The 27,898-nt window shown below is 38.0% G+C and overlaps 1 protein-coding gene across 2 annotated transcripts in view; it reads left to right on the forward strand.

Moving 5' to 3' along the window:
• The first annotated feature begins 6,174 nt into the window (after positions 1 to 6,174).
• The window catches only part of FSHR (follicle stimulating hormone receptor), a 166,213-nt gene continuing 144,489 nt past the window's right edge, over positions 6,175 to 27,898 (forward strand). For both annotated transcript variants that reach the window (XM_059942821.1, XM_059942822.1), the window contains exon 1: positions 6,175 to 6,326. In XM_059942821.1, coding sequence (XP_059798804.1) covers positions 6,175 to 6,326 — 152 coding nt within the window. The remainder of the gene's footprint in view (positions 6,327 to 27,898) is intronic.

The raw sequence follows: 27,898 nt of genomic DNA on the forward strand, positions 1-27,898 counted from the left end.
TCATCATCACCTGATGCTTGCATTGTTCTTAATCTCTCAGAAATCTACAGGGAAGTCTGAGCAACCTGAGGGCAGTGCCGAATACAAGGTGTCCTCTGATGCAAGGAAGAACTGGCGAATGACCTCAAAAGAAAGCTCTTCTCGAAATAGAATAAGTAAAAGAAAAGGCAAGGGAAGCTGATGACAGGATAAAAAGAATGATGAGGGTTTGGTGGGAGATATACAGGGGCAGAAAAAGATCTGTATCCCACATAATTTTTCAGGACTAAACACTCAGTAATAAGGCATTTAATTCAGGTTTAACACCACTAATCTCCTGGTAAGCTCATTTAGAGCCTCATTTTCCACGTATTAGATTCCCTTTTATGTTAGAGAAGGGTTTTTCCCTTCAGTATCCAATATCAGAGCCAAACATTGCTGCCACAATTGCTATGCCCAATTCTCCGATCATGGTAAGAGTAGCCACTTTCTTCATTTGAGAAGGCTGCAAATCCAAATAGCTGCTTCTGAGAGTATGTCTATATATTCACACCCTACAACACTTCCCATCCAGCCAGACTCTCATAAAGCTCACAGAACTCATGATGATGTTAAACAACCCCAAACAACACTTTAGGCTTCGGCCCCTGAGATATAGCAACCCATGTTGGAGATTATTCTAAAGTGAAGATCCAGATAAACTATCGCACACTCAAAGCTACGTCAGGTAAGGAATGGCTTGAAGGAATCGGGGATCATCTAAACAAGTGAAAAGATGATTCAAGAGGTACAAAATAGCCAGTGATGTGCTAGAACCAGCTCTTACCAACTCATAAGAGCAGATAGACAAATGTTGAGGAATTTAGCAATGTTGACATCACATTGGTAGCTTGATATAAGCTGTGGCAGGAGAATTTACACTGTGGAAATTAACAAACACTATAAACAAGGACTTTTTTCCCTGGAAAGCTGATTGTTAAACATTTACCAGCATTTCCCTGAAAATAGCTGTCTTCCATTATTTTGAGGCTTATCTTTGGAAAGAGATTATATTTGGTCATAAGCAAAGCTTCTCAAAGCTTTCCAATGCAGTATTGACAAAGGCAAATGAGAATACAAACTCCTTGGAGATCCAGTAACATGTCCAAAGTGGCAGAGAATCTAAGCAAATATTGAATGTATAAAATAATGAAGGTATATAATAATGACAGAACTAAAATATTGGACAGCAAAAAAATACGTTTTATCTAGCCAGGGAGTAGGCTTAAAAATTTAAAGTCCATGCATCTTTCAGGAAGGGATTTTAAATATTGATAAAATTAAACTTTTTAAATAAAAGGTATAAGTTAAAGTATGGGGTAAAAATTTCAGAGTAACCATTAAAATTAATAAGGAGAGTCTATAACATCCAAAATGGTAGATGGAACAAAATAGAATAAGAAAACAAAACAAAGCAATAAAAGAGACAAACACACAAAATTCAACAAATAAAAGACAAAAAAGGGGAAAAAATGGAGCATGTAAAATTAGAATAAAGTAGAAAGCAATCTGCAAGGCAGAAAAAAAGCATCCATATGGATCAATAATCAGAATAAATGTAAATTATTAAGGTCATCTGTTAAAAGAGATTGTAAGAATGTATTAAAACAAAAAATTCAGCTAAGTGGTTATAAAATTCTACCAGTGGTTATAAAAGACATGCCTAAAACATAAAGACATAGAAAGGTTGAAAGCACAAATGTAGAAAAAATTATACTAGAAAAATATTTATCAAATGAAAAGGTGGTATCTCTGTTAATATCGGACAGATAGATTTTAAGATAAAAGACAATACTATGTGTACAGTAAGATGTTACAAGATTAGAGAAGGTTTAATTCACCATGTATATATTCCATTCTAAATGTGTATGCCCCAAGTATCATTTATATGTGAAGAAAAATATAGGGACAACTTGTGTCATTCTGATCATGTGAAATTTCAACAGAAATCCCTTCATTAGTTTAATTAAAACTTAAAATGTTAGTAAATATTGATATATAGACAATTTTAGGAAAATAATAATATATTGGATTTATGGGACAAATATAGAGCCTGTCACAAGTAAATAGAGAATGCCAATCCTTCTCAAGCTCACATTGAATATTTACAAAAATTAATTGTACTAAGCCATAAAACACATATCAACATATTTGGGGGAAAAATCAATAGCACATCCTCTGACCATTACGCAATTTAAATTAGAGGTCAATAACAAAGAGGTAAATTTAAATATCTGTATTTTGTAGATTTCAAAACTGTACATCTCAATTATCTGGGAGTTAAAGAAGAAATCATAATGGAAAATTGAGAAATACTTAGGACTTAGCTATAATGAAAAATTTATCCATCAATATTTATGGGATAGAGCTAAGGCAAAGACTACAGGGAAATTTACAGATTAAGTATGTGTGTATATATATACACTTATATGTAAGTATACATATATATATATTAGAAAGGAGGAAGGGCTGAAAAACGAATGAACTGACATTCAAATAAGAGGTTAAAAAAAAAAAAAACAGAGAAAAAGAAAACAGATGAGAAAACAATGGGAAAAATTGTGGAAAAGAAAAATAAAGATAGAATATGATTGGCAAAGGCAGAAGTCAGTCCGTGAGAGGATAATTAAATAGAAAAAAATTTGGCAAGGTTGGCTAACATGAAGAAAATGGACAGAAATAAAGAACACTAGGAATAGTTTTTAAAAGATTTAAAAAGAGAATACTAAAAACCTTGATCACAATACATTAAAAAACTTGAATGAAATGGAAAATTCCTAGAAAACTTACAGTGTAAAATTTAAGAAATAGGAAGCTTGAATAGCCCAATAACAATTAAAGAAGTTGAACGAATATTTTTAAATCTTCACACACACACACACACACACACACACACACACCCCCCATAAGACCAGGCTTGGATGGTTTACAGGCAAGTAAATCCATACTTTCAAGGAATAGATTATTCTAATCTGAAACAGTTTTTTCCTAAGAGCAAAATAAGAGGGATTATGGCCCAACTCAGTCTGTGAGGTAAATACACCCGTGATACCAAACCATATAAGGATAACAAGAGAAAGGAAAATTAGAAATTACATTACGCATTACTAAATGACAAATTGCTTATGAACACAGATGCCAAAATTCTAAATAAAATACTAGAAGTCAAATCTCTCGGCGTATAAAATAACAGTAAGTCATAACCAAGTCTGTTAATCCTAGGAAAATGAGGAGTTTTATAGTATAAAATTATCATTGTAACTCAGCAAATTAATAGCTTAGGGGTGAAACAAATACAGAAAAGGCATTTGATGATATTCATTTCTATTCATGGTAATAAAAAAATTCTTAGAAAACTTTTCTACGATCTTTAACCTGATATCTAACCTAGTAGGCATCAAAAGCCTATAACAAATATCAGTTTAAAGGTGAAAAATTAGAAGACATTTTCTCTAAAATCAGGAACATGACAAGAATGCTCATCATAATTTCTACTCATCACTGCACTGGGTATCCCAACCAGAGAAGAAAAAGAAAGGAAGAGAGAGAGAGAGAGAGAAAGAAAGAGAGAGAAGGAAGAGAGAATGAGGGAGGGAGAGGGGGAGGGAAGGAGAGGGAAGAAGGACGGAAGGAGAGGGAGAGGGAGAGGGAAGAAGGAGGGAGGAAGGAATTAGAAAAGAAGAAATTTCCTTACCACGTCAAGACGATTTTAAAGTTCTAGTAATTAAGACAGTATAGTATTGGTGCATGTAAAAAGGACGATGGGCTATATATAAAAGAGCTTAAATGCAAACCTATGCAAAATAGTAGTTACTTGAGATGTGATCATTTTACAAATGAGAGAAAAAAAGGAGGGTCTATTCAAAAAGTGGTTCTGGGAAAATTGTTTATCCATGTGGATAAAAACCATATGCCATTGAATAAAACCGAAATTGAGTTCCCGACACATACCACACATAAATATTAATACCTAATAAATTAAAGACTTAAATGTGCAGAGTAAAATGATAAATGTTTTAGAAGAAAACATAGGAGAATATTTTTATGGCCTCAGAATAAAGAAAGATCACAGGAGAATGAAAACATAAATAGTAGTATATTTATATAATGGAATATTACACAGTAGTGAAATTTTACAAACTACAGCTACATATAGAAATATGGATGGTCCTTTAAAATGTCATAGTGTAAAATAGCAAGTAACCAAAAACTAGTTAAGAGTAATACAATTTGTATAAAACTTGAAAACAAGCAAAATTAAGCAATATACTGTTCGGAGATGCATACTTTGGTAATAAAATTAATTTTAAAAAACAAAGGAATAATAAACACAAAATTCAGATTAAGGGTCACTTCTAGGCATAGGAACATGAGAGGGATAAAGGAGAAACAACTACATAGATGCAATGTTGTTGGCATCTATTTCTTCAGTCTACAACTGTTTTATTATTTTGCTTAATAATTTACATTTACGTTATACATGTCATCTGTCAATTGTGAAGAGGACATAGTTTTAAAATCAAAATCTCAGTTAAAAAAAATTTCCGCTCATTATATGAGGACTAATTTAGTTATAACTAGAGCTCTCCAACATCTCAGTGGGGATTTGTGGGGTAGGTGTATGGGTGAGAAGTTCAACTGGTAATGAGTTTTTTGGTCAGTGGAGTTATTCAAACAGAGGTAAGTCAACCCCTTTAAATCTATGTGGATATTTTAAAGTAAACTTAAGCCTTATTTAATTTATTGAATTAAGACCCTTCCACATCTGAAAGACTATGACTCCATGCATCAATTGGTGAATGAAATAATTTAACTGTTCATGTTAGCCAAAACTGCTGGCATATAGAGTCTATATAGATACTGCCTTGATCTTTCAGTCCTGGAGTTAGAATGAATCAGTTGCTCCCAGAAGAAGCCAGGGAACAACTTCACCCTAAAAGTCACTTGCTTCTGTTTTTCCCTTAATGATTATTTAATCCATTCATCATATGTCATTATTCCTTGACAAGGTAGTGGAGAGGAAGAAAGGAGTGGTATCAATATATACTGCTTAGCATTTTCACATAACTCAATTTTATGCAACTAATTACTTAAAGATAGTGTTGAAACTAATTTTAGCAAGTAATAAGCTTTAGGCAGGATCTTAGAGAATATTCTGCCTTTTAAACTTCATAGGTTCTGGAGTTGAAAGTTGAAGGCCCCTTTACTGACAGTGTGGCCAAACGTTCCTCAGATCCTCGCCATCTCCTTGATGGCGAGTGTCAACAAAAGCGCCACGATCGTCACCTACAGAGAACATTTAAAACTGAGTTAAAAGCATAGATTAAATAAATTCATTTGTGCCAGCTTCCAAAAGGCAAAGGCAATCTTCAGAGCCCGGAAATGAGAGAAGCCAGAAAGGATATGTCATAGAGAGTGGACAGCTGGCATCTACTAAACCCCCCCTGAAAACACAGCCCATCCCATAGGTCACTCAGATGAGTCAGTTATCTCTGTGGACTCCCCTCTCAGAAGTGCCTTCTACCTAACACGATCTGCCTGGGGTTCACTAACCCACTGCCTGTCTTCTGAGCAACACCATTTTTGGTTAGTAATTCCAGCAAGGAAGAGGATCAATGAGCACAACCCAGAAGTTCTGGTTTTATGTCAAGTGCACTGGAGGAAGACGTTGAGACCAAGACTGGAAACAGGTCCCTGCCCTTCACCCAGTGACACTCTTAGTGATGTTTCACATTCCAGACTGTGTCTCTTTTGGAGAAAGTCGAAGTCAGTGACCAGCCATGTCACTGGTTTGAGAAAAAAATAGTGACCAGGAAGGACATTTCTACAGTCAAATTAATATAAACTATTCCAGACATGCATCAAGGTTCTATTTGCTCTCTTCCTTGGGTCAGGGTGTAATAAACTCAATCAAGAAAGATAAGGGAGTAACTTAGCTTGCTTCCCCTAAAATCAACGCTAGCACACAGGAATTTTGCTATTTGTCTGGAAATGACCGAAGGGTGGGGGGGGGGAAGCATCCCTGGGTGGGTCACGTGACCCTACCAGCTCCCAAGGCAGATCTCTTCTCACAAGGGCTCAGTGGGAAGCCTCGGAAACCTGTGTAGGTTTTTCTCTGCAGATGCAGGAAGAAAGCAGGTGGATGGATAAATAAACATGGCCTTGCTCCTGGTGGCCTTGCTCACATTCCTGAGCTTGGGCTCAGGATGTCATCATCGGATCTGTCACTGCTCTAACAGGGTTTTCCTCTGCCAGGAGAGCAAGGTGACAGAGATTCCCTCCGACCTCCCCAGGAATGCGGTTGAACTGTGAGTATCAGAGACAGCGGGAACGACAGCGTGGCCGGTATTTGTGTGTTGCGTGCTATTATTATTTTCACATTGGACTGATAACTGTTGAGCTAAAATATTTCTGCCCTGACCAAAGGCTTAAATCAAACAAACTCCCCCGGCCCAACACTCCTGCCCTGCGGTTCTCTAAGGATCGTAGTGAGACTTTGTCTCAGAATTGTCGGCGAAGGGCAGCACGGAGACCCAAATCCAAAAGCAAAAGGAAGAGTTTTTCGTTGTTTTCAACACTTTTGCTCTTGGATGCCATAGACTCTTTGGTGAAACCAGAAAAACAAAACTAAAAAAATCAGAAAGCTAGAAGAGTTAGGATTGGAGGGAGAAAGATGCCTTCGATTTAAGTGGAAAGCGCAGTGTGTTTCCTGAGGACACTGAATTCAAGAAGGCAAGAGTCACTGCTGCTTTGGAGGCACCAGCAAGTAATCCCTGAACTGAGACTCTGCTTCCTGGGGAAAAAGGAATTGTACGGGAGGGAAGGGGTGTGAAAAAAGGAAGAAAGAAAAGAAAAAAGGAGGCAGAGAGGGATGGAGAGAGACAGGATAATCTTTCATACCCCTGGGAAAATGTGATTCCCAACTTTAGATTTTTACTGAACTGTTTTAATAGGAAGTAGACAGACTCTAAGAATTGGACAAGATCTTAGACATCATTTCACTCTATCTCTTTATTTTGCAATTGAGGAATCTGGGGTCTGGAGAGTAAAGAGAATTGCCCAAACTCTCACAATGAGTTGAGGCAGAGCCAAAACTAGAAAGCAGGCCTTTTGACTCACAGCCCACTATTCTTCCCGTAAAGTCTCATGTCTACTGCATTAGAGCAAGAGGAAGGCAGGACTGTTTAATTGTCCAATTACTATTGATATTTCCCCCGAGAACTGGCAAGTGGCGGCTGAGAGTTTGTAGATATCCTCAGTGGTTTTATCCCAAGGATTTTAAACAGAAGCTGCTATTCTGGAACCCTGTTTTAATCTTGGTTCCCCAAAGCTATGCATGACTCTTATGTTACTGCCGAAGGTGGTCATCTTTTTATTTACCAATTACCATATCTACACTCAAACATGATGGTGTTGCACTTCAGATTTTCATTCAGGGACAAATGGCCGCAAGACTGACTTGGTTCTGTTTGCTCCTTTTTCCCTTGGCATCACAAGCCCTCCATTCCTACCCAAAGGCAGCTGCAGCGGCAGGGAAAATAAGTGACCAACTCCGTGTTTTGGCTGAACCGCCTCAGATGGACAGCTACTCCTGATTATAAGGAAGAACGCACCTATGCACAGTCTGCTTTGTTAGATGATCATAAACACAGGAGAAAGCCGGTGTACCTGAGCTCCTGTAAGAAGTCACTCGTTCCTAAGCGACTTTGAACAATTACTTAACCTCTTTTGAGCCTCAGGTTCCTAACTTCTAGAGGGTTTAATACGACCTGCTTAGTCGGATGGTCGTGAACGCTAAATGATACAGCCCCCCTACACACACACGCAATTTCTACCTCTCCTGGCCCTTCTCTTTTTTCAATGTTTCCCCATGGGCCAAGCAGTGCCAACCAGTCACTAAAGCAGACAGCCTCTAACAAGACTTAATTTTAGGGTGATACTCTTCTATCCAAAACTCCCTTCTGTACTAGGCTGTCTGCTTTCTGGTATCTCTTTACTAGAAGAGAGAATTTTTTTCATTCTGCATAGAATAACAGGGAGTAGCCAGGTGTGAACCGCAGTCTGTGGAATGCCCACTTCTGATTTAGACTATAGCTGAGAGTGGCTAAATATTTCTGGCTTCAGTAGGGTTTAGGCAGCCTGAGACGACATAGCACCGTGAATAAAGTACTCAACTAGGTGAGCAGGGTCAGGAATGGAGGGAATTCTCAGGTCATATTCACAGGTGGGCCTTTACCTGATTATGACAAGTCAGAGATGGAAGAGTGTGGACTCCAGATCGCAAGAGACCTGGGTTCTAACCCAGACTATGACACTGCTTTTTGTTCTATCATGTGGGCTCTTGGCTGTATCATGGAAATTGCAACGTGTACCTTTTTCAGAGTTGCTGTGAGGATTAACTGGTGTATTAAAACATCCAGCACAATGCCTCGCAAGTGGCAGGGGAGGGGGGGATTATTGTTGCTATCGTCATCTGTAAAATACTAGAGAAAAAAACACCACAGAGGGCATTCAGGATGATCAAATGAATCAATAGGAATGAGAATGCTTTGAAAAATTGATGTAAAGCTCTTCATAACTCTGAGATAGTTTATAGCAACCCACTGATTTAAGAATAATCTCCTCCTCCTCCCAGTGGCTGGAGCACTCCTTCTCCGTGCACTTACTTTCTGAGTAAGAAAATGTGTTCCTTTAGGCTTTCAATATTTCCCAAGAACTCAAGGAGCAGGTTTCATCCTGACCATGGGCAAAGGATTTTTGATTTCAGACTTAACTTAGAAACTCAGCTTTACCTGGGGGCAGTCAATGAATCTAGAAAGGACCCTTTCATCTTGCTTAATTCTTCCTGGAGTTAGAATTTCTAAGAAGAATGTGAACACCCATTCAAAACTTGAAATTTTAAGTCTAAGTGACTGTGTGGATACAGATATCTTTTTCTCCAGCAGGGTCAGATGACCACAATACTAGAAGAAAAGACTCCACTGATGGCCGTTCTTGGCGAAGGGAGATCTGTACTGAGATTATATTATAGGCTGCCTGTGTTGACCCCTCTCCTCACAGCAAGTTCCTGTATCTCATTGCCATCTCAATTGACCAGCACTTACTTCTAATTATCTAATTATATTTTTCCCTTTGATTTTCTTCCTTTGCTATATAGTCCTTGTTTTGCTGTTTTGGTTTAGATCACTAGCCATATCCCATAACCACAGATTATTGTTTAGCTAGGAACTAGTTTATTCTTTCCTTAGTAGGTCCTTCTTTCGGAGGGATGTATCAGTATTACGAGCCAAAAGGAAAGCCTTTTGCTATGCCAATAAGGTTCTGTGATCTCCAAGAGGAAAATATATTTTTTGATGCTTGCAAACAATTTCAATTGTGGAATTTTTTCTTTAAGAGCGTCTTCCAGGATTAATATTCTGAGAACAGTTTGAGAAAGGCTGGTTCGAAGTTGGTCTATCCAACCCCAGCCACCAGTACAGATCCCCTGTAAAGTCTGCACTGTAGCCCAGATCCCCTGACTCCCAATTCAGTGCTCAATAACAGCTAAAGATGGACCTTTGGCTGATTTTCATTGCTTTATGCCTGAAAAGCAACTATTTAAGACCACCATGTGTCCTCATGAAGGAGATGATTCTGAACTATAGACTAAAGCCACAACAGAACGAGGTGTTACTCTTTCAGAGGTGTAGAAAGGGATGGATTACAAAACTACTAAAGCCACAGTTGACTTCTTCATTTGTTGAATATTGATAATTCAATTCACCTCATCATGTAGGTTTCATGTTTCCAATTGCCCACATCTAATCAGTTTTACAAACTCCCTTCATACTGCTACAATAAGTAATTCTTTTTTTTCATTGCCATCATCTTTGTTTGGGATCTGAACATCTAAAGCCTGGATTAAATAATTATGTCCTAATCTACCTCCTTGCTACCAATCTCTCTCTTCTCCAAACCAGCCTGAACACCGTCATTCTAGGTTTCTCCATAAAACACCACTGCCACCATGTTATGATTCCCCAGTTCAAAATCATTCCGTGGCTCATCTTTCTGACTTTACCTCTCACCTTTCACCGACAGGAGCCATCTACTCCGCCAGGCTGATAAAGACTTGCTCTCAAGTTCACACTTGCTTATGTAATCTTCAATTTCTTCTTTGTCTCTTGAAATCCAACCTACTTATCATAAGCTTACTCAAAGGTTGCTTCCCTGATCACTACATTTTCATTTAATCTGAATCCCGGTGCAGTTCATTTTATAATCTTGCTTTGCCCTTAATTTTTCATATGTATCTTATTTCCGCAACTGAAGTGAAAATTTCCTTTGTACTCCTTATTGCGCCTGGCTCAATGCAATGTAGGTTCTGGGGCCTCGATTACATGTAGAACAAATGGTACAATAAATAAGGGGGAATTGCATCTATTTATTTGCTCCGCTCCTCAGTATCGAAGAAAAGATTCTTATAAAAGATGATTATTGCTCTCCCTGCGGTGAACTACTATAGGATTTGATAGTTTCCTTGTTTTCTTCGCTTTTTTATGTGTTTGTTTTTAAAAAAATGCCTGTATATCATTCTGGAATCCATTAATTTATTCAGAAACAGAGATACATAGACTAGAAACAAAGTCTACTAAGTTAAAAGCTGAATATTCTATATTTTAGGCACGCCACTCAGTTCTCTTGACTTAATAATACCTGCCTCTCTATTTCTAAAAAGAATACTGAAAGGATGAGTGAAATTACCTAAACAAAATCACTTTAAACCAGACAAAAATGTTCAAAGAAATATAATTTTTGCCAATTAAGGTCAAATTCCAAACCCTGAATGTTAGGTTTCTTGTGTTTCCCAGATGTGCTTTGATTATTGTAGTCTGCCTGGATATTAAAACCAAACACCCCACTGTGCAGATTGCTCTGGGTGCCCATATCTGGAGACTCTTACTGTCTTGTTTAGATATTTCTTTGAAAGAAACAAACAGCACAGTTTCCATGTTAATGCATACATAATCTTTCCTCTCAAAACAAAACCCTGCACCTACTTTAGTGAGAAATGATATGTCTATGTCCAACATTTGGAATTTAATTGGACTGGGGTAAGGAAGGTTTATATTTCCTGCAGAGGAATCAGAAAAAGGAACAGCTATAGAATGCAGTAACTTGAAAGGCGAAAAGTAAAAATTATATTGCAGGGGAAATAAATTCTTTAAAGTAGAAGATGAACTCTACTCTGAGAATTGGCTAAGAGATATAATTTACAGAGTCATTTCAGCTATTGAAAAGTAAGGGTTTGATAGTGTAGAACTGCACTACTTGGTGATGATAAAATCCCCTTGTTTATCTAAAGGTCAGTGCTGTCCTTCCTCACCCAAGTCTTCTGCCAAAGAAGCCTAAGCTTCAGAAGCAGGAAATCTTGGCAGCAAATGGAAAATTCATTTAACGTTTGATTATCCTTCTCCAAAACCACTAATTGGGTTATCCAGTCACTGTGGTTGATTGGACTATTTTTTTTAAGCAGTTAGATTTAAACTCTCCAATTTAGCTTTATTTAGACTAGATTCTAGCTTATATATCCCATAAGGTCACCTAGGAAAGAGAGTAATTATTTTTAATTGCTTAGGATCTGATGATTATAATGAGATTTGGATGTTTCTTCTTAATCTGACCTCTCCCTGAAGTATCTCTGAGCATGGTTTAGGTCTCTGACCTGAACATGTCATTACCTTGTTCTTTCATATGGAATATGGCAACTGATCTGAAAGTCTTCAAGGGATGTTCAAAAACTTTTTTTGAGTAAAGCAACCAAACCCTTGCCATAGACCTGAAGCCAATTATATTTTTAGTCTCAGGAGTGGCTAGTGTCTACTCTCTTTCATACCCTCTCCCAGAGTTGGCTCTCTTTCCAGCAAGAGCCAACACACAGCCATCACAGAATCCTGTTATCACAAATCTGGAAAACATACAGCATGAGCCAACTTTTGTATATCCTTAATGCTAAGATTGATGAAAACCTCTAAGAAATAGGAACCCTAAAATTTCAGCTGTTTCAATGAAAGAGAGATCAATTGAGGATATGGGAGAGAAAATTCATCAGTAGATTGGTGAAAGGTAGAAGTAAAACAGTGCTGAGGTTTCTTTCAATTTTAAAATGCTTTGATTTTACAAACATCTTCAGGCATCAAACTTCCCAAAACCAATAGGCATTTTCTAGGCCTCCAGAGTCCAACATGTATGTAATTCCTAAATTTCTGTATGTCAGTTGTGGTATTTTGAAGGAGGGGTGTGGTTCTTAGGCTTAATAGACAGTTCTGTTAAGTTCTGTTATTTATAAATGCAACATGGAAAACCTCCCCACAGACACCTCTCTATGGTTACTTTCAGTTTGGGGTTTTAAACAAAGACTTTGTGAGGGATCCCAGCTGCAAAAATGACTTTGTAACTAGATAAACAAAGGCTGATTGGAGGTCATGGAACATTTCATACAGAACCTCCTGGAATAGAAGGCATTGAAAAAAATAAAAGAAGAGCCAGAGCCTTGAGCACTAGATTTCAGGAGTGGCCCCAGGATAAAATATCTTGTCCCTTCTAAGAAAGTCTACTAAGTTTTGGTTCGGAAGATAGGATCACATCCCTAGAAGACAGGGTGCCTGTACTTGTGCTTCACTCATCAGCTCAGGGTAACAGCTTCTGAATCAGCCTCTGTGCCTTCAGCCTTCTCCCCTCCCAACCCTCTGCTCTGGTTTAATTCCTCTGTGGGCTCCAACGCCCAGATTCAGGACAAAAGTCCAAAGTCGTAAGTTTGACATCAAGTTCCTCCATATTTTGTCCTCAAATTAACTCTCCTGTCTTCTCTCTCATCTTCTAGCCTTTCTACGCTTTGCTCTATGGACTATTTCCTAATCCCCAGCTCCCAAACATACCTTATATTCCCCTACCTAAATACTATTATTTTCTCCAACCTGAAATGAATCCTACTCTAATATAGTCAGCTTTTGAGACCAGGTAAAGATGCTCATTTTTCATGAAGTTTTCTTTCAACATCAAATATTTATTGATTATATTTGTGCAAGGCACTATACTGGACACTTGGGAGGAAAGAATCAATAGGGGAGGCACGGGGCCTGTTCTCATGGAGTTGCTAAATGAGAAGAATATCAAACAAGAAACGACAATAATGCTTTTCCTCACTTTTACCCACAACAATAAAAATCCCCCTTAGAACCCGGAACGGTCACTGTCAAAACCACTCATTTGACAATTAATTGCAAGTTGCCTTGTACAATCTGAAATCATAGATTGTGAGAGCTGGAAGAAACAGATGCCTAATGAAGGCCAATGAGGAGACGTCTGCCTGCCTGATGCCGGAAAAAAAATGGATGCGAAGATGGGTGTCTGCCTGTCCCATCTACAATAGATTTGCTCTTTTGACCACCTAGGGTTGATTTCGGGAGCTGTGCAGGGCCACTTCCAGACACCTTATTTTTTTAAAAGGTCAGAAACTCCTGTCTTTATTTTACAAGGAAAACACAGCCCTCAAATAAAATAGAACGACAAACGAACACCAGCAAATTTATGGTAAGGCTTAACTGGCAGATGTCCAAATATTTAAGTTTGACTAGAAATTTTCAAATTGGGCAAATACAAGGGTCTGGGTCCTTCGAGTTGAGATAGAGGAGAAGGGTACAGAAGGTGGAAAACAGCACCAAAAGCGGAAGCTTAGGCTGCACTGTTTTCTTTGCTACCCTCATAATTTCCCAAAGCTGCTTGTGCCCGTGAATACTATTAAGTGGATATTGGGGAGACAGTGGGTAAAAGGAGTTTATGTGTCAATGGATAGTGTATGACGGCTTCCCTTCGGAGCAGCTGAACGTCATCTAATCTGGTAATCACACAGAGTTAGTCTTAACAAAGCCCAGATGTCTCTTCTGAAAATGATATACCTTAAAAACGTCTACCTTGGCATAAGCAGGCCACTAATAAGAAATTCTTGAGTGCTCTTGACTTTATAAGCAATTTCTCTTTCTTCTAAATTTCAAACTATTTTTGCATGGCTATGTTTAGAGTAGAAAAACAAACTGAATGCAAAAAAAATGATCACTCTCCATCATCAGATCACAGCCTGAGCAAGTATCAACAATCAGCCCCAAACCCTTGCCACTGCCATATGCCCACCAAGGCTAATTTCTGCTCAGGGCAGGAAGGAATTTAATTGGTGTTTCTTTATGGTGTTTCTTTCTTCATTTAATTGGTGTTTCTTTTCCGGGCAAGCAGTGTAGACTTTCCGTAAGTAAATATATTGGGGGGGAGGGGGCGGGTGCAGCAGCAAATACAACAAGAAACACTCTTTTAATTTAGAAAACAAACTGGAAAGGCAATGAAAGCAAATATGAGATTTATGGTGAACAGCAAAGCGGTCATCTGGAATCCTGCACACAGTAGCAAAATTGTTTATCAGGCCCCTGATTGTGAAAATCGGCTGAGCTCCTTCAATAAGAACATACAGTCTTAGAATGGCATCTGATTCTCCCAAACAAATATTACAGACAAGAGGAAAGAGAACAAACAGTTATGATAACCAGATAGGGAAATTACAAAGTAGCTCTGGAAGCAGAGCTATAGGTTAAGAAGAAACAAAACAAGAGCCACAGAAGTATAAATAAAAGGAGGGGCTGGGCCACTGAGTCAGGGAATCACTGTGTCAATATCTAGGTCTTGCCTCTTGGGCTGGACAAAGTCCCTGGAGAAGATTCTTCCAAGCTCCTCCTACCTGGAGGGTGAAACCCTACTGCCAGCATTCTGGTGGCTGGGGAAAAGGGCTGGGGGTCTCAGCATCTGGCAGCCATAAGTGGTCTCTGCGATCTCCAGTTCAGAAACTCTCTATTCTACTCTCTTTAAAGAGTAAACCTTTGGTGTTTTTCTCAGGTGGGGAGGAGCACGGGCCTGACTATACCAAGTGGGTAGTGTGGCTGTTTCTTAAACAAACTTTCCACCAACCCTCTTTATTTTGGCCACCTCAACCTTATTCACCATCCCCAGTTCCGCTTCTGGGGACACCAGTGCCTCCAATTCCTGAGTGTTTTAGGGATTGTGCAGTGTAAATCACATTGGTTTAGGATTCCATTCTCTAGCGTCTGCCAAGTCAGCGATCCTCAAACTTTAATGGGCAAGCACATCAGAGGAATATACTGGGAAAATGCAGATTCCAACTCAGTAAGTCTCGGGAGGGGTCTGAGATTCTACATTTCTAACCAGCTCCAGGATACCCTGGCTGTACTAGTACAAGAACCACATTCATCCATGTTCTTTATAACCCTAAAATTCTATTGCTCTTGTTCCTCTGTCCTTATGGCTTTATGGCTTTAAAAGAAAGAAAAAAAATTCCCCTTACTATCTTCTCAGTGGGGTTTTAAGAGGAAACCAATGGTTATTTAGTTATTTGTTTACTCTGCCTTCTCTTCCCAGGAATCCCCATTCATTATTCAACCCACTCAATCTGACTCTCTGCCCATCGTTCCACTAAAAGTTATCTTGTCACAGGTACCAATAAATTTCTCTTAAATATTTTAAGTATGTTTTACACTGTGTATGTTTATATTACTTTTCAAATAAAAGTTTGCATATAAGAGGAAGGCGCACCATTCAGATATCAGATTCAAGAGCACTTCCCCACATACATGTTACCTGTTTCTCAGGAACATGCCTCACAAGAGACCATTCTCCTGCATGAAACACTTTTCTCTCTTGACCTCCAGCTTCTGTGACACCATACTAGTTTTCCTCTTACATCTCACACCAGACCTTCGTCTTCTCTGCTACCCAGTGTCTAAATGTTGGAGTTCCCCAGACTTCCTCTGGACCCTCTTCTCTCATGAATCTGTACTCTCTCTACAGTGATCTCATCAGTCCCGTGGCTTTAAATGCCACCTACATTCAAAATCCATGTGTCATGTCTGACCTCTTCATTGATCCCCAGACAAGTAATACCCATCTGAAACCTTGACATTGTCACTGGATCTCTTGCTGGCATCTCAAAACCAGCAAGCAGAAAATAGTACACTTAATCACCCTCCCCTCAATTCCTCAGAATATCCTCTCCCACGCTTCATCATCTGAATTAATGCACATATCACCAACTCCTCACCATCAAATCCAATCCAAGTGCTGGGGACTAGACCCCTACAATATACCTCAAATATCGCCACTTCTCACCTTCCTTATCACCACCCCAGCTCAAACCACCACCTCTCTCACCTACTACAAGTGTCTCCAATGCTTCTATCCCTTAGTTCCACTTAAATCCATTCCCCACACAGTATCTAGAGAGACTCTGACAAAGAAGATGGCATACAATTACTTAGAATTCGCTTAGAATAAAATATTTTCAATCCACGTTCATGACTACCTATTATAACAACAGCTCTAGTCTAGGTGTCAGAGATCCAGCAGTGAGCAAAACAAACAAAATCTCTTCCTTTGGGGCGCTTACATGCTTTGTCATGGCTACAAGGTACTCTATGATCTGACCTCTGCCTGCCTTTCCATACGCATAGTGCATATCATGCATCACTTGCCCATTTCGACTATGCTCCAGCCACACTGGACCCTTTTCTGCTCTACAAACACACCAGGCTCTCACCACCTTAAATCTTTCACTTGCTTTTCTTTCTGTCTAGAATGTTTTTTTCTCTCCTCTTCCGTCTCCACCCAAATTCCAACCACTTAGAGTGGTCTTCCTTGACCAATCCACTATAGTAGCACCCCTACCTTGCACTAGCTTATGACCACTTTCTTCCATAAACTCGCTGCAATTTGAATGTTTTTATTTGTTTATCTATTCCCCGCCCCCCACCACTAGAAACCAGAACTAAAGCTTCATGATGGCAAGGATGGTACAGAGGATGATCAAGGATGATAGCTCCTGGTACAGAGTAGATGCTCAATACCTACATGAATTGAATGAATAAATGAAAGGCCCCTTCAACAAATAAGAACTAGAAGGAGAGACTGAATGTAACAAACACTTATTAATCCTACTATATCATCATGCTGTATGCCTCTTATAGTATCTCACCCAACAGTCTTGCACTGTAGCTATTACTGTTCCCATGTTAGGAAATAAGAAAAATGAAATCAATCCATTCTGAATGTCAGGATTGAAACTGAAATTCTTGATATACCTGATTAGAAAACGTCCAATCTTTGTACTAACCAAGAAAAAAGAGAAAGAAGACCTCCCTGTCCTCTGAACTCAATCACTAAAGAAAAACCGTCTAAACTCATCATCTGAGCTTAAGTATGCACGGTGCTGGAGTTATCTATAATACCAATTTTACATATTATCTTGCCTCTCAAATACAGTAAAGCTCTCTGAGAGCTAGCACTGCACCCCTCTCCTGCTGTCAGCAGCATTGGGTACTCAGTAACTACTCAATAAGGAGGACAGAGAAAATGAATGAGCGGGATGACAAATAAATAGGACTGAAAAGTAGATGTCACTGACCATTTTCAGTGATAAGTTGCAAAATAACCAGAAGCTGTGTAATAATGCTAAGGAGCTGTTTGAATGATATGCAAGCCTATAGAGGAGGTAGTTGGCAGAACTGGTTCCAGCTTTGCTGCCTTTTACACATTTCCAGTGAAGATGGCTCCCCATTCATAATTAACCCTCAGCAGGTTGAGTAGCTGATCTTCAGCAGGTGGAGAGGACTAGCAGAAGTGACTGCCATATGAACATGGAGTGCTGATGGGGGTTTGGAGATCTCTGCAGACAGTACTCCCTAAATGGAGCACCTACAATTAGATGAATCGTGATGATGTTTGAAAAGTTCCACAGAATTCTAAAAGAAAAAAAATCCTTATTGGTCTACTGCGAACTCACAGACTCTTGCAAGATTTCTTTCTAGATCTGGGGAATTCTACCTCTGTTTTCTCATTTTGGATAGGATTTAAAGTCTGGAGCAAGGCTGCTCCAACCCGTCTATAGCTCTTTATGTGATATGATTTGAGAGGCACCAAGTTAGCTCAGTTGCCCTCAAATATCTCCCCTGCTACTTGCCACAAAGCCACCATTAATTAATTAATCCTTGGAGCCTTAAAGATTTCCCTAATTTCTAAGACTCTGCAGTTGAAATACAAAATCCTCTTGGAGGAGAAATATTTTAAGCTTTTAAAATGGCCCTTTAGCATTTTTCAAAGTGCATTCTTCACAACCTGAGTTTCATAAGACACTCTAGAAAAAGTAAATGTTTAAAAGGTCTAACATAATCAAATAGGTTTGGAAAATGCTGTATGCTGTATCCCCATCTTAGAGATTAACAATGGACCTAACATGTAAAAGAGTTTCAGAGGTGTCCCAATCTTATATCACTTATAACTGTTGCACAATACTCACTAGGAAACTCTGATTTAATGAGATGTAATTAACCAAGAATATGCTTTGGTGAATAGGTCTCCATAGATACCCATGGAAATGGAAGGGTTGAGAAAGGTAGTATATACAACCCAAAATATATGATAGACACATATTTTAAAATTCTATGTAGGCCAGGTCTTCCCCTGTGCAAACCTGCCCTGTTCTTCAAAACAGAGAATTTTTTTTTTTTTTTTTTTTTTTGCCATGCGGCATGTGGGATCCCAGTTCCCCAACCAGGGAACGAACCCATGCCCCCTGCAGTGGAAGCACAGAATCCTAGCCACTGGACCACCAGGGAAGTCCCAAATCGACAGTTTTTTGCTAGATGAACTTAAGAGAGCATACACTTCCTCCTTCCCCTTACTTGTTTTAGGAATGAGAAATGAAGCCCAGTAAAATGATTTGTCTAAGGGCATATGGGTAATTAAAGGTATTCTCTATCTACTGTTTCCAAAGCCACAAACTTTAAATCCTCTATTTCCAAGGTACTGTGCCAGGCTTAGTGGTAAAACATTCCTCTCTACTCCCGCAAAGAACAGACAACCCCCCAGCATGTCCACTTCTTATCCCCTCACACCCAAGGAGGTATGAGCATTAGAATTCTACCATTATTTTCTTTTTACCTTTGCTTGTTTTTCAAAAACGGCTTTCTTGAGACATAACACATAGCATACAATTTACTTATTTAAAGTTTATATTTCAATGGTATTTTGTATATTCACAGATATGTTCAACCATCATCATAATCAATTTTAAAACATTTTTATCACCTAACCCTTGAGCTATCACTCCTCTGCCTACCCATGCTCCATCCAGCCCTAAGAAACCACTAATCTACTTTGTCTTTACAGATTTCTCTATTCTGGACTTTCATATGAATGGAATTATACGAGATCTTTGTGACTAGCTTCTTTCACTTAGCATACTTTCAAGGTTTATTCAAGTTGTAACAGGTATCTATACTCCATTCTTTTTATGGTCAAAAATATTCCTTTGTTTAGATAAAACACATTTTGTTTATCCATTCATCTGCTGATAGACATTGGATTATTCACCTTTTGGCTATTAACAATGTTTGCTTTAAACATTTATATATAAGTTTTTGTGTTGACATCTGTTTTTATTTCTTTTAGTATAAACCTAGGAATGGAATAGGTGAGATATGATAACTCTATTTTTAATCCTTTGGAAAACTATTTTCCAAACTATTTTCCAGAGTGGTTGAACCATTTTACAGTCCCATAAACAGGGAGTGAAGTTGCCCATTTCTCCATATCCTCATCAACACTTGCTGTTATCTGACTTTTTGATTCTAGCCATCCTAGTATCAAGTGGTATCTCACCGTGGTTTTGATTTGCATTTCCCTGATGAGTAATGATGTCAAGCTTTTCATATACTTATTGGTCATCTGTATCTCTTCTCTATTGAGTATCTATTCAGATGCATTATCCAATTTTTAATTGGGTTGTCTTTTTTAAAAATTGAAGTATAGTTAATGTACAATATTATATGTTACAGGTATGCAATACAGTGATTCACAATTTTTAAAGATTATACTCCATCTATAGTTATTATAAAATATTGGCTATATTCCTGTGTTGTACAATATATTCTTGCAACTTATTTTATACATAATACACTAGTTTGTACTTCTTAAGTCTCCTACCCCAATATTGCCCTTCTCCCCTTCCCTCTCTCCACTTGTAACATATAGTCTGCTCTCTATATCTGTGAGTCTGTTTCTTTTTTGTTATATTCACTAGTTTTGTTTTATTTTTTAGATTCCACATATAAGTGGTATCATACAGTATTTGCCTTTCTCTGTCTGACTTATTTTACTAAGCATAATACTCTGTAGGTCCATACATGTTGCTGCAAATGCCAAATTACATTCTATTTTATGGTTGAGTAGTATTCCATTGTATATGTATACCATATCTTCTTTATCCTTTCATCTGTTGATGGATACTTAGGTTGCTTCCATTTCTTGGCAATTGTAAATAATGCTGCTATGAACATTGGGGTGCATGTATCTTTTCGAATTAGAGTTTTTGTTTTCTTCAGCTATATATCCAGGAATGGAATTGCTGAGTCCTATGGTAGTTCTATTTTTAGTTTTCTGAGAAACCTCCATCCTGTTTTCTACAGCAGCCCCACCAATATACATTCCCACCAGTAATGTATAAGGGTTCCCTTTTCTCCACATCCTTGCCAACATTTGTTATTTGGGTTCTTTTGGATGATAGCCTTCTGACAGGTGTGAGGTGATATCTCATTCTGGTTTTGATTTGCATTTCCCTGATGATTAGCAGTGTTGAGCATTTTTTCATGTGCCTGTTGCCCATCTGCTTGTCCTCTTTGGAAAAATGTCTATTCACTACTTCTGCCCAATTTTTAATCAGATGGGTTTTTGGGGCTTTTTTTGAAGTTGAGTTGTATGAGCTGATTACATATTTCCCATATTAACCCCTATCAGTCATATCATTTGCAAATATTTTCTCCCATTCAGTAGGTTGTCTTTTCATCTTGTCAATGGTTTCCTTTGTTGTGCAAAAGCTTTCAAGTTTAATTAGGTCCCATTTGTTCATTTTTGCTTTTATGTCCTTTGCTTTAAGAGACAGATTCAAAAAAAATATTGCTATGATGTATATCACAGAGTGTTCTGTCTATATTTTCCTCTAGGAGTCTTATGGTTTCTGCTCCTATATTTAGGTCTTTAATCCGTTTTGAGTTTATTTCTGTATATGGTGTTAGAGAATGTTCTAATTTCATTGTTTTACATGTAGCTGTCCAGTTTTCCCAGCACCACTTACTGAAGAGATTGTCTTTTCTCCATTGTATATTCTTGACTCCTTTGTCGAAGAGTAATTGGCCACAAGTTTGTTGGTTTATTTCTGGACTCTATTCTGTTCCATTGATCTATGTGTCTGTTTTTGTGCCAGTATCATACTGTTTTGATTACTGTAGCTTTGTAGAATAGTCTGAAGTCAGGGCACATGATTCCTTCATCTCTGTTCTTCTTTCTCAAGATTGTTTTGGCTATTTGGAGTCTTTTGTGTTTCCATACAAATTTTTAACTTATTTGTTCTACTTCTGTACAAAACGACATGGGTATTTTGATAGGGATTACATTAAATCTGTAGATTGCCTTGGGTAGTATGGTCATTTTAACAATATCTTTTTATTACTGAGTTGCGAGAATTTGTGGTACATTCTAGATACAAGTCCCTTATCAGATGTATGATCTGCACATATTTTGTCCCATTCTGTGGGTTGTCTTTTCACCTTCTTGGTGGTGTCCTTTGAAGCACAAAGCTTTTTAATATTGATAAAATCCAGTGTATTTTTTGTTGTTGTGATATTTGTTTTTGGTTTCATATCCAAGAATTCCTTGCCAAATCCAAGGTCACGAAAATTTATTTCTATGTTTTCTTCTGAGACTTAAAGTTTTAGATCTTACATGTTGGTCTTTGATCCATTTTGAGTTAATTTTTGTATATGATGTCAGGTAATTGTCCAACATCATTTTTTGCATGTGGCTATCCAGTTGTTCCAGCACCATTTGTTGAAAGGACTATTTTTCCCCTACTGAATAGTCTTGGCACCTTTGTTGAAAATTAGTTGACCATAGAGATGTGAATTTATTTCTGGACTCTAAATTCTGTTCCATTGATCTATATATCTATCCTTGTATCAGTACCAAACTGTCTTGGTTATATGGAGAATGTTCCATGTGCACTTGAGAAGACTGTATAATCTCTCTTGTTGTTGGGTTGAGGGTTCTATACATGTCTGTTAGATCTAGTTGGTTTATAGCATTGTTCAAGTCTCCTATATATTTGTTGATCTTCTGTCTAGCTGTTCTATTATTGAAAGCAGGGTATTGAAGTCTTCAACTTTTTTTGTCAAATAACCTATTTCTTAATTTCTGTCAGTTCTTGCTTCACGTATATTGGTGCTCTGTTATTAGGTGTATATATGTTTTTAACTGTTATATCTTCCTGATGGATAGAAACTGTTATCCTCATAAAATATTCCTCTTTATATCTAGTAACATTGTTTTGTTTTAAAGTTTCTTTTTTCTTGTATTAGTATAGCTACTCCAGATTTCCTGTGACTGGTATTAGTATAGCTGGTATTTGTATAGCTACTCCAGATTTCCTGTGGCTGCTATTTGCATGATGCATATACTATTTCAATCCTTTTAGTTTGAATCTATTTGTGCCTTTGAATTTAATGTGTGTCCTTTAGAAAATATATGGCTAGATCATATTTTTAGTCTAGTTTGATAATCTCTGTCTTATGACTGGATTGTTTGATCCATTCACATTTAATGTTATTACTGATATAGGTGGATTTACATTCGCCATTTTTGTTTTCATCTGACTTTGGTTTTATTTACATCTGACTTTTTGTTTTCTATATGTCTCATGTTTTTTTTCCTCCTCTATTCCTCATTTACTACTTTCTTTCACATCAAGTGAATCTTTTCTAATGTAGCTTTTAAATTTTTTAATGACTTTTTACTATATTTTTGAGATTTTGTTTTTCTAGTGGTTGCTCTAAGGTTTATCATATACATCTTATCAGAATCAGCTAGGTTAATGAGAAAGAGAGAGAGAGAGAGAGAGAGCGCAAGCTGTATGGTGTGGAATATGTTACCCCTATACAGCTCTACTCCCTAACAATTAAGAGAAGAAAAGAAAAAAAATTGCAGTTATAGAGTCTTTTATAATTACATAATTACCTTTACCAATGCTTTTTGTTTGTGTGGATTTGAACTACTATCAGGGGTCACTTGTTTCAGCCTGAAAAACTTCCTTTAACATTTCTTATAAGGCAGGTCTAATAGCAACAAATTCTCTAAGCTTTTGTTTACCTTGGAAAACCTTTATTTTGCCTTCATTTTTGAAACATGGGGTTTCTGGTTATAGTGTTCTTGGTTAACGGGATTTTTTTTTCTTTGAACACTATAAATATGTTATCCCAGCTCCACCTCTGGCCTCCATTGTTTCTGATGAGAAGTGAGCTGTTAACCTTGTTGAGGGTCCCTTGTAAGTAATGAGTCATTTGTCTCTTGCTGCTTTCAAGATTTTCTCCTTGTCTTTGATTTTCAGTATTTTTACTATATTGTGTCTGTATATGGGTCTCTTTGTGTATATTCTACTGGAATAATATTGAGCTTACTAGATGTTTTCAATAAACCTAGGAGGTTTTCAGCTATTATTTTTCCAAATATTTTTTTCCTCCTTTTTCTTTCTCCTCTCCCCGATACTTCCATTATGCACATATTGGCGTGCTCAATTTTGTCCCATATTTCTCTGAGGTTCTCTTCATTTTTCTTCATTCTTTTTTTCTCTTTTTGGCTTGCATAATCACTATTGGTTTATTTTCAATTTTTCTATTTCTTTCTTCTGCAAGTTCAAATCTACTGTGATTTGAGACACTTGTGATTTTTTTTAATTTCATTTTATTTTTTAAAATAATTGCTATCTCTTTATTTATATTCTCTATTCAATGCAATATTGCCAACATATTTTTCTCTATTTCTTTAATCATGCTTTTCTTTACTTCTGTGAACATATTCATAATGACTTTTTTCAAACATTTTTCTGTTAGATCTGACATCTGGTTATTCTCACAGGCAGTTTCTGTTGCCTGCTTTATTTTCCTGTTTCTTTGTATCCCTTTGATTTTTGGTTTGTTTTTTCTTTTTCTTTTTTCTTTCTTTTTTTTCTGGAAACAACATTTCAGACAATCTAGTGTAGCATTCTGGGTACTGGTTCCACCTCCATGACTTATTAGTGCTGTTTGTTTGTTTGTTTGTTTAGTGACTACTAGCTAGATTATTTTAGTGAAAGCCTTTGATGTTGATTCTCAAGAAGGCACAGCTTTGGATATGCCCACAGTCACCCTGGGAAGACAAGGTATTGGCAGGGCTCTCTTCCATTCTTCCCCTGACCACAACCAGATGTTAAACTTTACTACTTGCAGGCAGACTACGCTACTACTTGCAGGCAGACTATGCTACTACTTTCAACAAATCCCACGGCATAAATTCCTCTATAAACTAATCCAGTCAAATTGTGGCTCCTTCAAATAAATCATTTATGGGGTCAATGTTTGATATCCATTCTGACCCCAGGGGGACTCCTTCCAGCTGTCTTATCCCCCCGGTTCTCTCCTGCAAACTAATTGCCCTACATTATATATCTATTAGATCCATGAATATCCCAATTGCCTTTACCATACCTTTGCTGTTCTTGAGAGTGCTCTCAGGCTTAAACTTCTCCATCCTCTGTTGCAAACGAAATCAGTTCCCTTGGGAAGAGAATACCAGATACGCATTTCACAGTCTGCTTCTCACTTCAGGCAAAATCTCAGCCAGGGCTCTGGAGCCAGGAGCAGATTCAAAGGCAAACTTCTCTCTGAGACTCTCATTCCAGGAGTTAAACACTTGAAGGAAGGTAGAGTAACAACCTGAGATGTTCTTGGCTTGATTCTTTTGGCTTGGAACCACCACCTCATGAGCCCTGGCAAGAGTTTTGGATCTCCAATATTCTCAGCAGGCCATACCCAAGACAGAGCCTCTGGTGCACAAGTGTGCCTTGGTAAAAAGAAAGGAGCCCCCACTACCCAAACACACTTGCCCAGAATGCAGCCTCAGCAACAAGCAGCTGGAGGCAGAATGAGAAATGCTGAAGTCCTGCTTCTCCTGGAAGAAAGCCCTCCACCTGGAAGCTGGGAGGAGAGGAAACCCTGTGTTCTTGACTTCTTGCATTCTGGAGTAGAGTCTCCACTTCTCTGAGGTGGGAGGGGAGAGGGAGGCCATAGTTTTGATTTAAGTAACACACTCTTGCCTTCTTTTAACGAGATTTTCATAGATTTTCTTGAATAGATGTTTCCTCCTTTGCTCTTTGCCCTTAGGACCGTTTCCAGAGGCTTTGAATAGTTTTCTTTCTTCTTTGGTTGTTTTGCTTTGTTTTTATAATTTTTACCAGGTTCACTACAGAGCTGGTAGGCTGAGCTCCTCACACAGTCATGCTGAAAATCAATCACACCACTATGTTCTTGATCAAGCAAAGCAAAGGGGGAGCTGGTGGTGGCTGAAAGCAGAAAAGAAGTCAGGTACCCAGGATTATCATCTCTGAAGTTCTTGGTGTGCCCTTGAACAAAGGAGAACAGTTGGGCAAGCCAGGAATAAATAAATGTTTTCACAATGAAGTTTTTCATCCCATTTTTACTTTAATGTTTTTCATGTGCATTATTAGTTTTAAATAATTCAGTACACATGTCCTAAATGTTGGTCTGGTGAATAGTAATGGCTCTATCACCTACCAAATAAGGCCACTAACTGCTCTTTTGGCAGGCATAACAGTTTCTTAAACATTGTGATATGGTGAGCAAAACAAGTGGAAATGGAATTATATCCGAAAGGATGGTTTCCAGGGTTGCTCTAGTTTATTAGATCAAAAGAGAAAAACAGATTTCTTTTCTCCTGAGCAGGCTAGAGACAAAATGACCTTCTCCCTGTGTATTGACAGTCCTGACCATTTGACTGAAGTAATTTCAGCAACAGGGAGCATGCAGTTGTACCAAATGGAAAACAAGCCAAAAGTAGTATCAAAATCTTGAGTTCAGCATCTTCCCCGAAAAATCACTGAGACCCTAAACAAAGTGGTACATCATCCACGACCTGCTACTACACGCATCACACTTTTATTGAATATTTACTGTGTGTACAGCCATTTGCTGGGATATAAGAACCAATTTTGCAGCCCTGACATATGACCCTTTTAATGTAGCTGAAGAGAGTAGACACACACACAGACATAGAAAAAGAGAACAAGGCTTTTCAAGTGATCATGTCATAACACAATAAGGACAGGGAATGCAGGACAAAATTTGACTACTGTGGAAGTTCCTTGAAGGGAGAGGTACCCACGCTTGCAATAAACAAACAAGGGTACTTCCTTGAAGAGGTGAGACGTGCTGGATATAAAAAAAAAAAAAAAAGATTTAAATATGTAACAGTGAGGGAAGATGCTTAGTAGGTAGAAAGAACATCTGGAGAGCTAGTCCAACAGCAGCAAATCAAAGAAATAGCTTTTTCTCCTGAAAGAAATAGTATTGTTTCTGAATTATCAATTTCATTTCTCAAAATGTGCCAAGCACAGCACTTGGGTGAGAGTGGGGGGAAATTGGAGCATTTCCATTCCAGATCTCCAAATTCAAGAAAGATTATCTATCAGGGAAAAACAAAAAAAATGTTCTGTTTTAATAATTAGTGGAGGTTTGGGTAGAAAGAACCAAGGCATGATTCAGAGAAATTTAGTGGAATGTGTTAAATGGCTTTACAAATCTCTTTGACTGAATGCAGAACAGACTAGACCCAGCCTGATTTTGCAGTTAAGAAATACAAATTACTTAAGTCACTAGAAGTCTTTTCAAATAGAATCGGTTTTTTACTCAATTATTGATTTCAATTGCCTGGAGTAGGTACTAGCTGAGGTCATATTACGCCTAGGAGATCTTTGGATCTAAAACCATATGTTTCTGAAATAAATAATTCCTTCAGAAAAACTTACTTAAACATTGGGCTAATTTACTCTTTCACACAGTAAGCAAATAGACGTCAATTAGATCTAGATAACTTTTCCTAGAATTAACCTGAAATTAGCCATTTTGTTTGTTGATCCCCAACCCAATTGTTTTTCAAAAGAAAGGAAAAAAGTGAATGAATAAGTGAGCATAAAACAATAAATATCAAGAAAATGTTCCAAATATTCTGTCTCCCCATCTATTGTATTTTTCTAACTCTGCTTTCAAGGTGAGCAGTCAAGATCAGCTACTGATGGCAGCCCAGCTACTTTTTTTTTTTTTAACATCTTCATTGGAGTATAATTGCTTTGGAATGGTGTGTTAGTTTCTGCTGTATAACAAACTGAATCCCCTAGATGTATACATATATCCCCATATCCCCTCCCTCTTGCGTCTCCCTCCCACCCTCCCTATCCCACCCCTCTAGGCAGTCACAAAGCACCTAGCTGATCTCCCTGTGCTATGTAGCTGCTTCCCACTAGCTATCTATTTTACATTTGAACCTAGGGGCAGGACAGGAATAAAGACGCAGACGTAGATAATGGACTTGAGGACATGGGGAGGGGGAAATGTAAACTGGGACAAACTGAGAGAGTAGCATTGACATATATATACTACCATCTACTTTTGTTTTTGCATCACTCTTAAGTTGTCTCCCTTCCAATAATCATTATGGTGTAAGTGACACTCCAGGGGAAATCAATTCCTTTTGACTAAATACAAAATCTTTCCTCGAGTCATAATTGGGACTTTGTTTTTTCTGCTGTTGTGTGAACCCTTCGACAGACAGCCGACAGCCACCATCTTGTTTTCACCGAAGTTGAATAGCTTGTCTCCTGCAGCCTCCGGGGAAGATTTGCCAGCCTTTA

Source organism: Balaenoptera ricei, chromosome 13, assembly GCF_028023285.1.
Source record: "Balaenoptera ricei isolate mBalRic1 chromosome 13, mBalRic1.hap2, whole genome shotgun sequence".
Taxonomy (NCBI): Eukaryota; Metazoa; Chordata; class Mammalia; order Artiodactyla; family Balaenopteridae; genus Balaenoptera; species Balaenoptera ricei.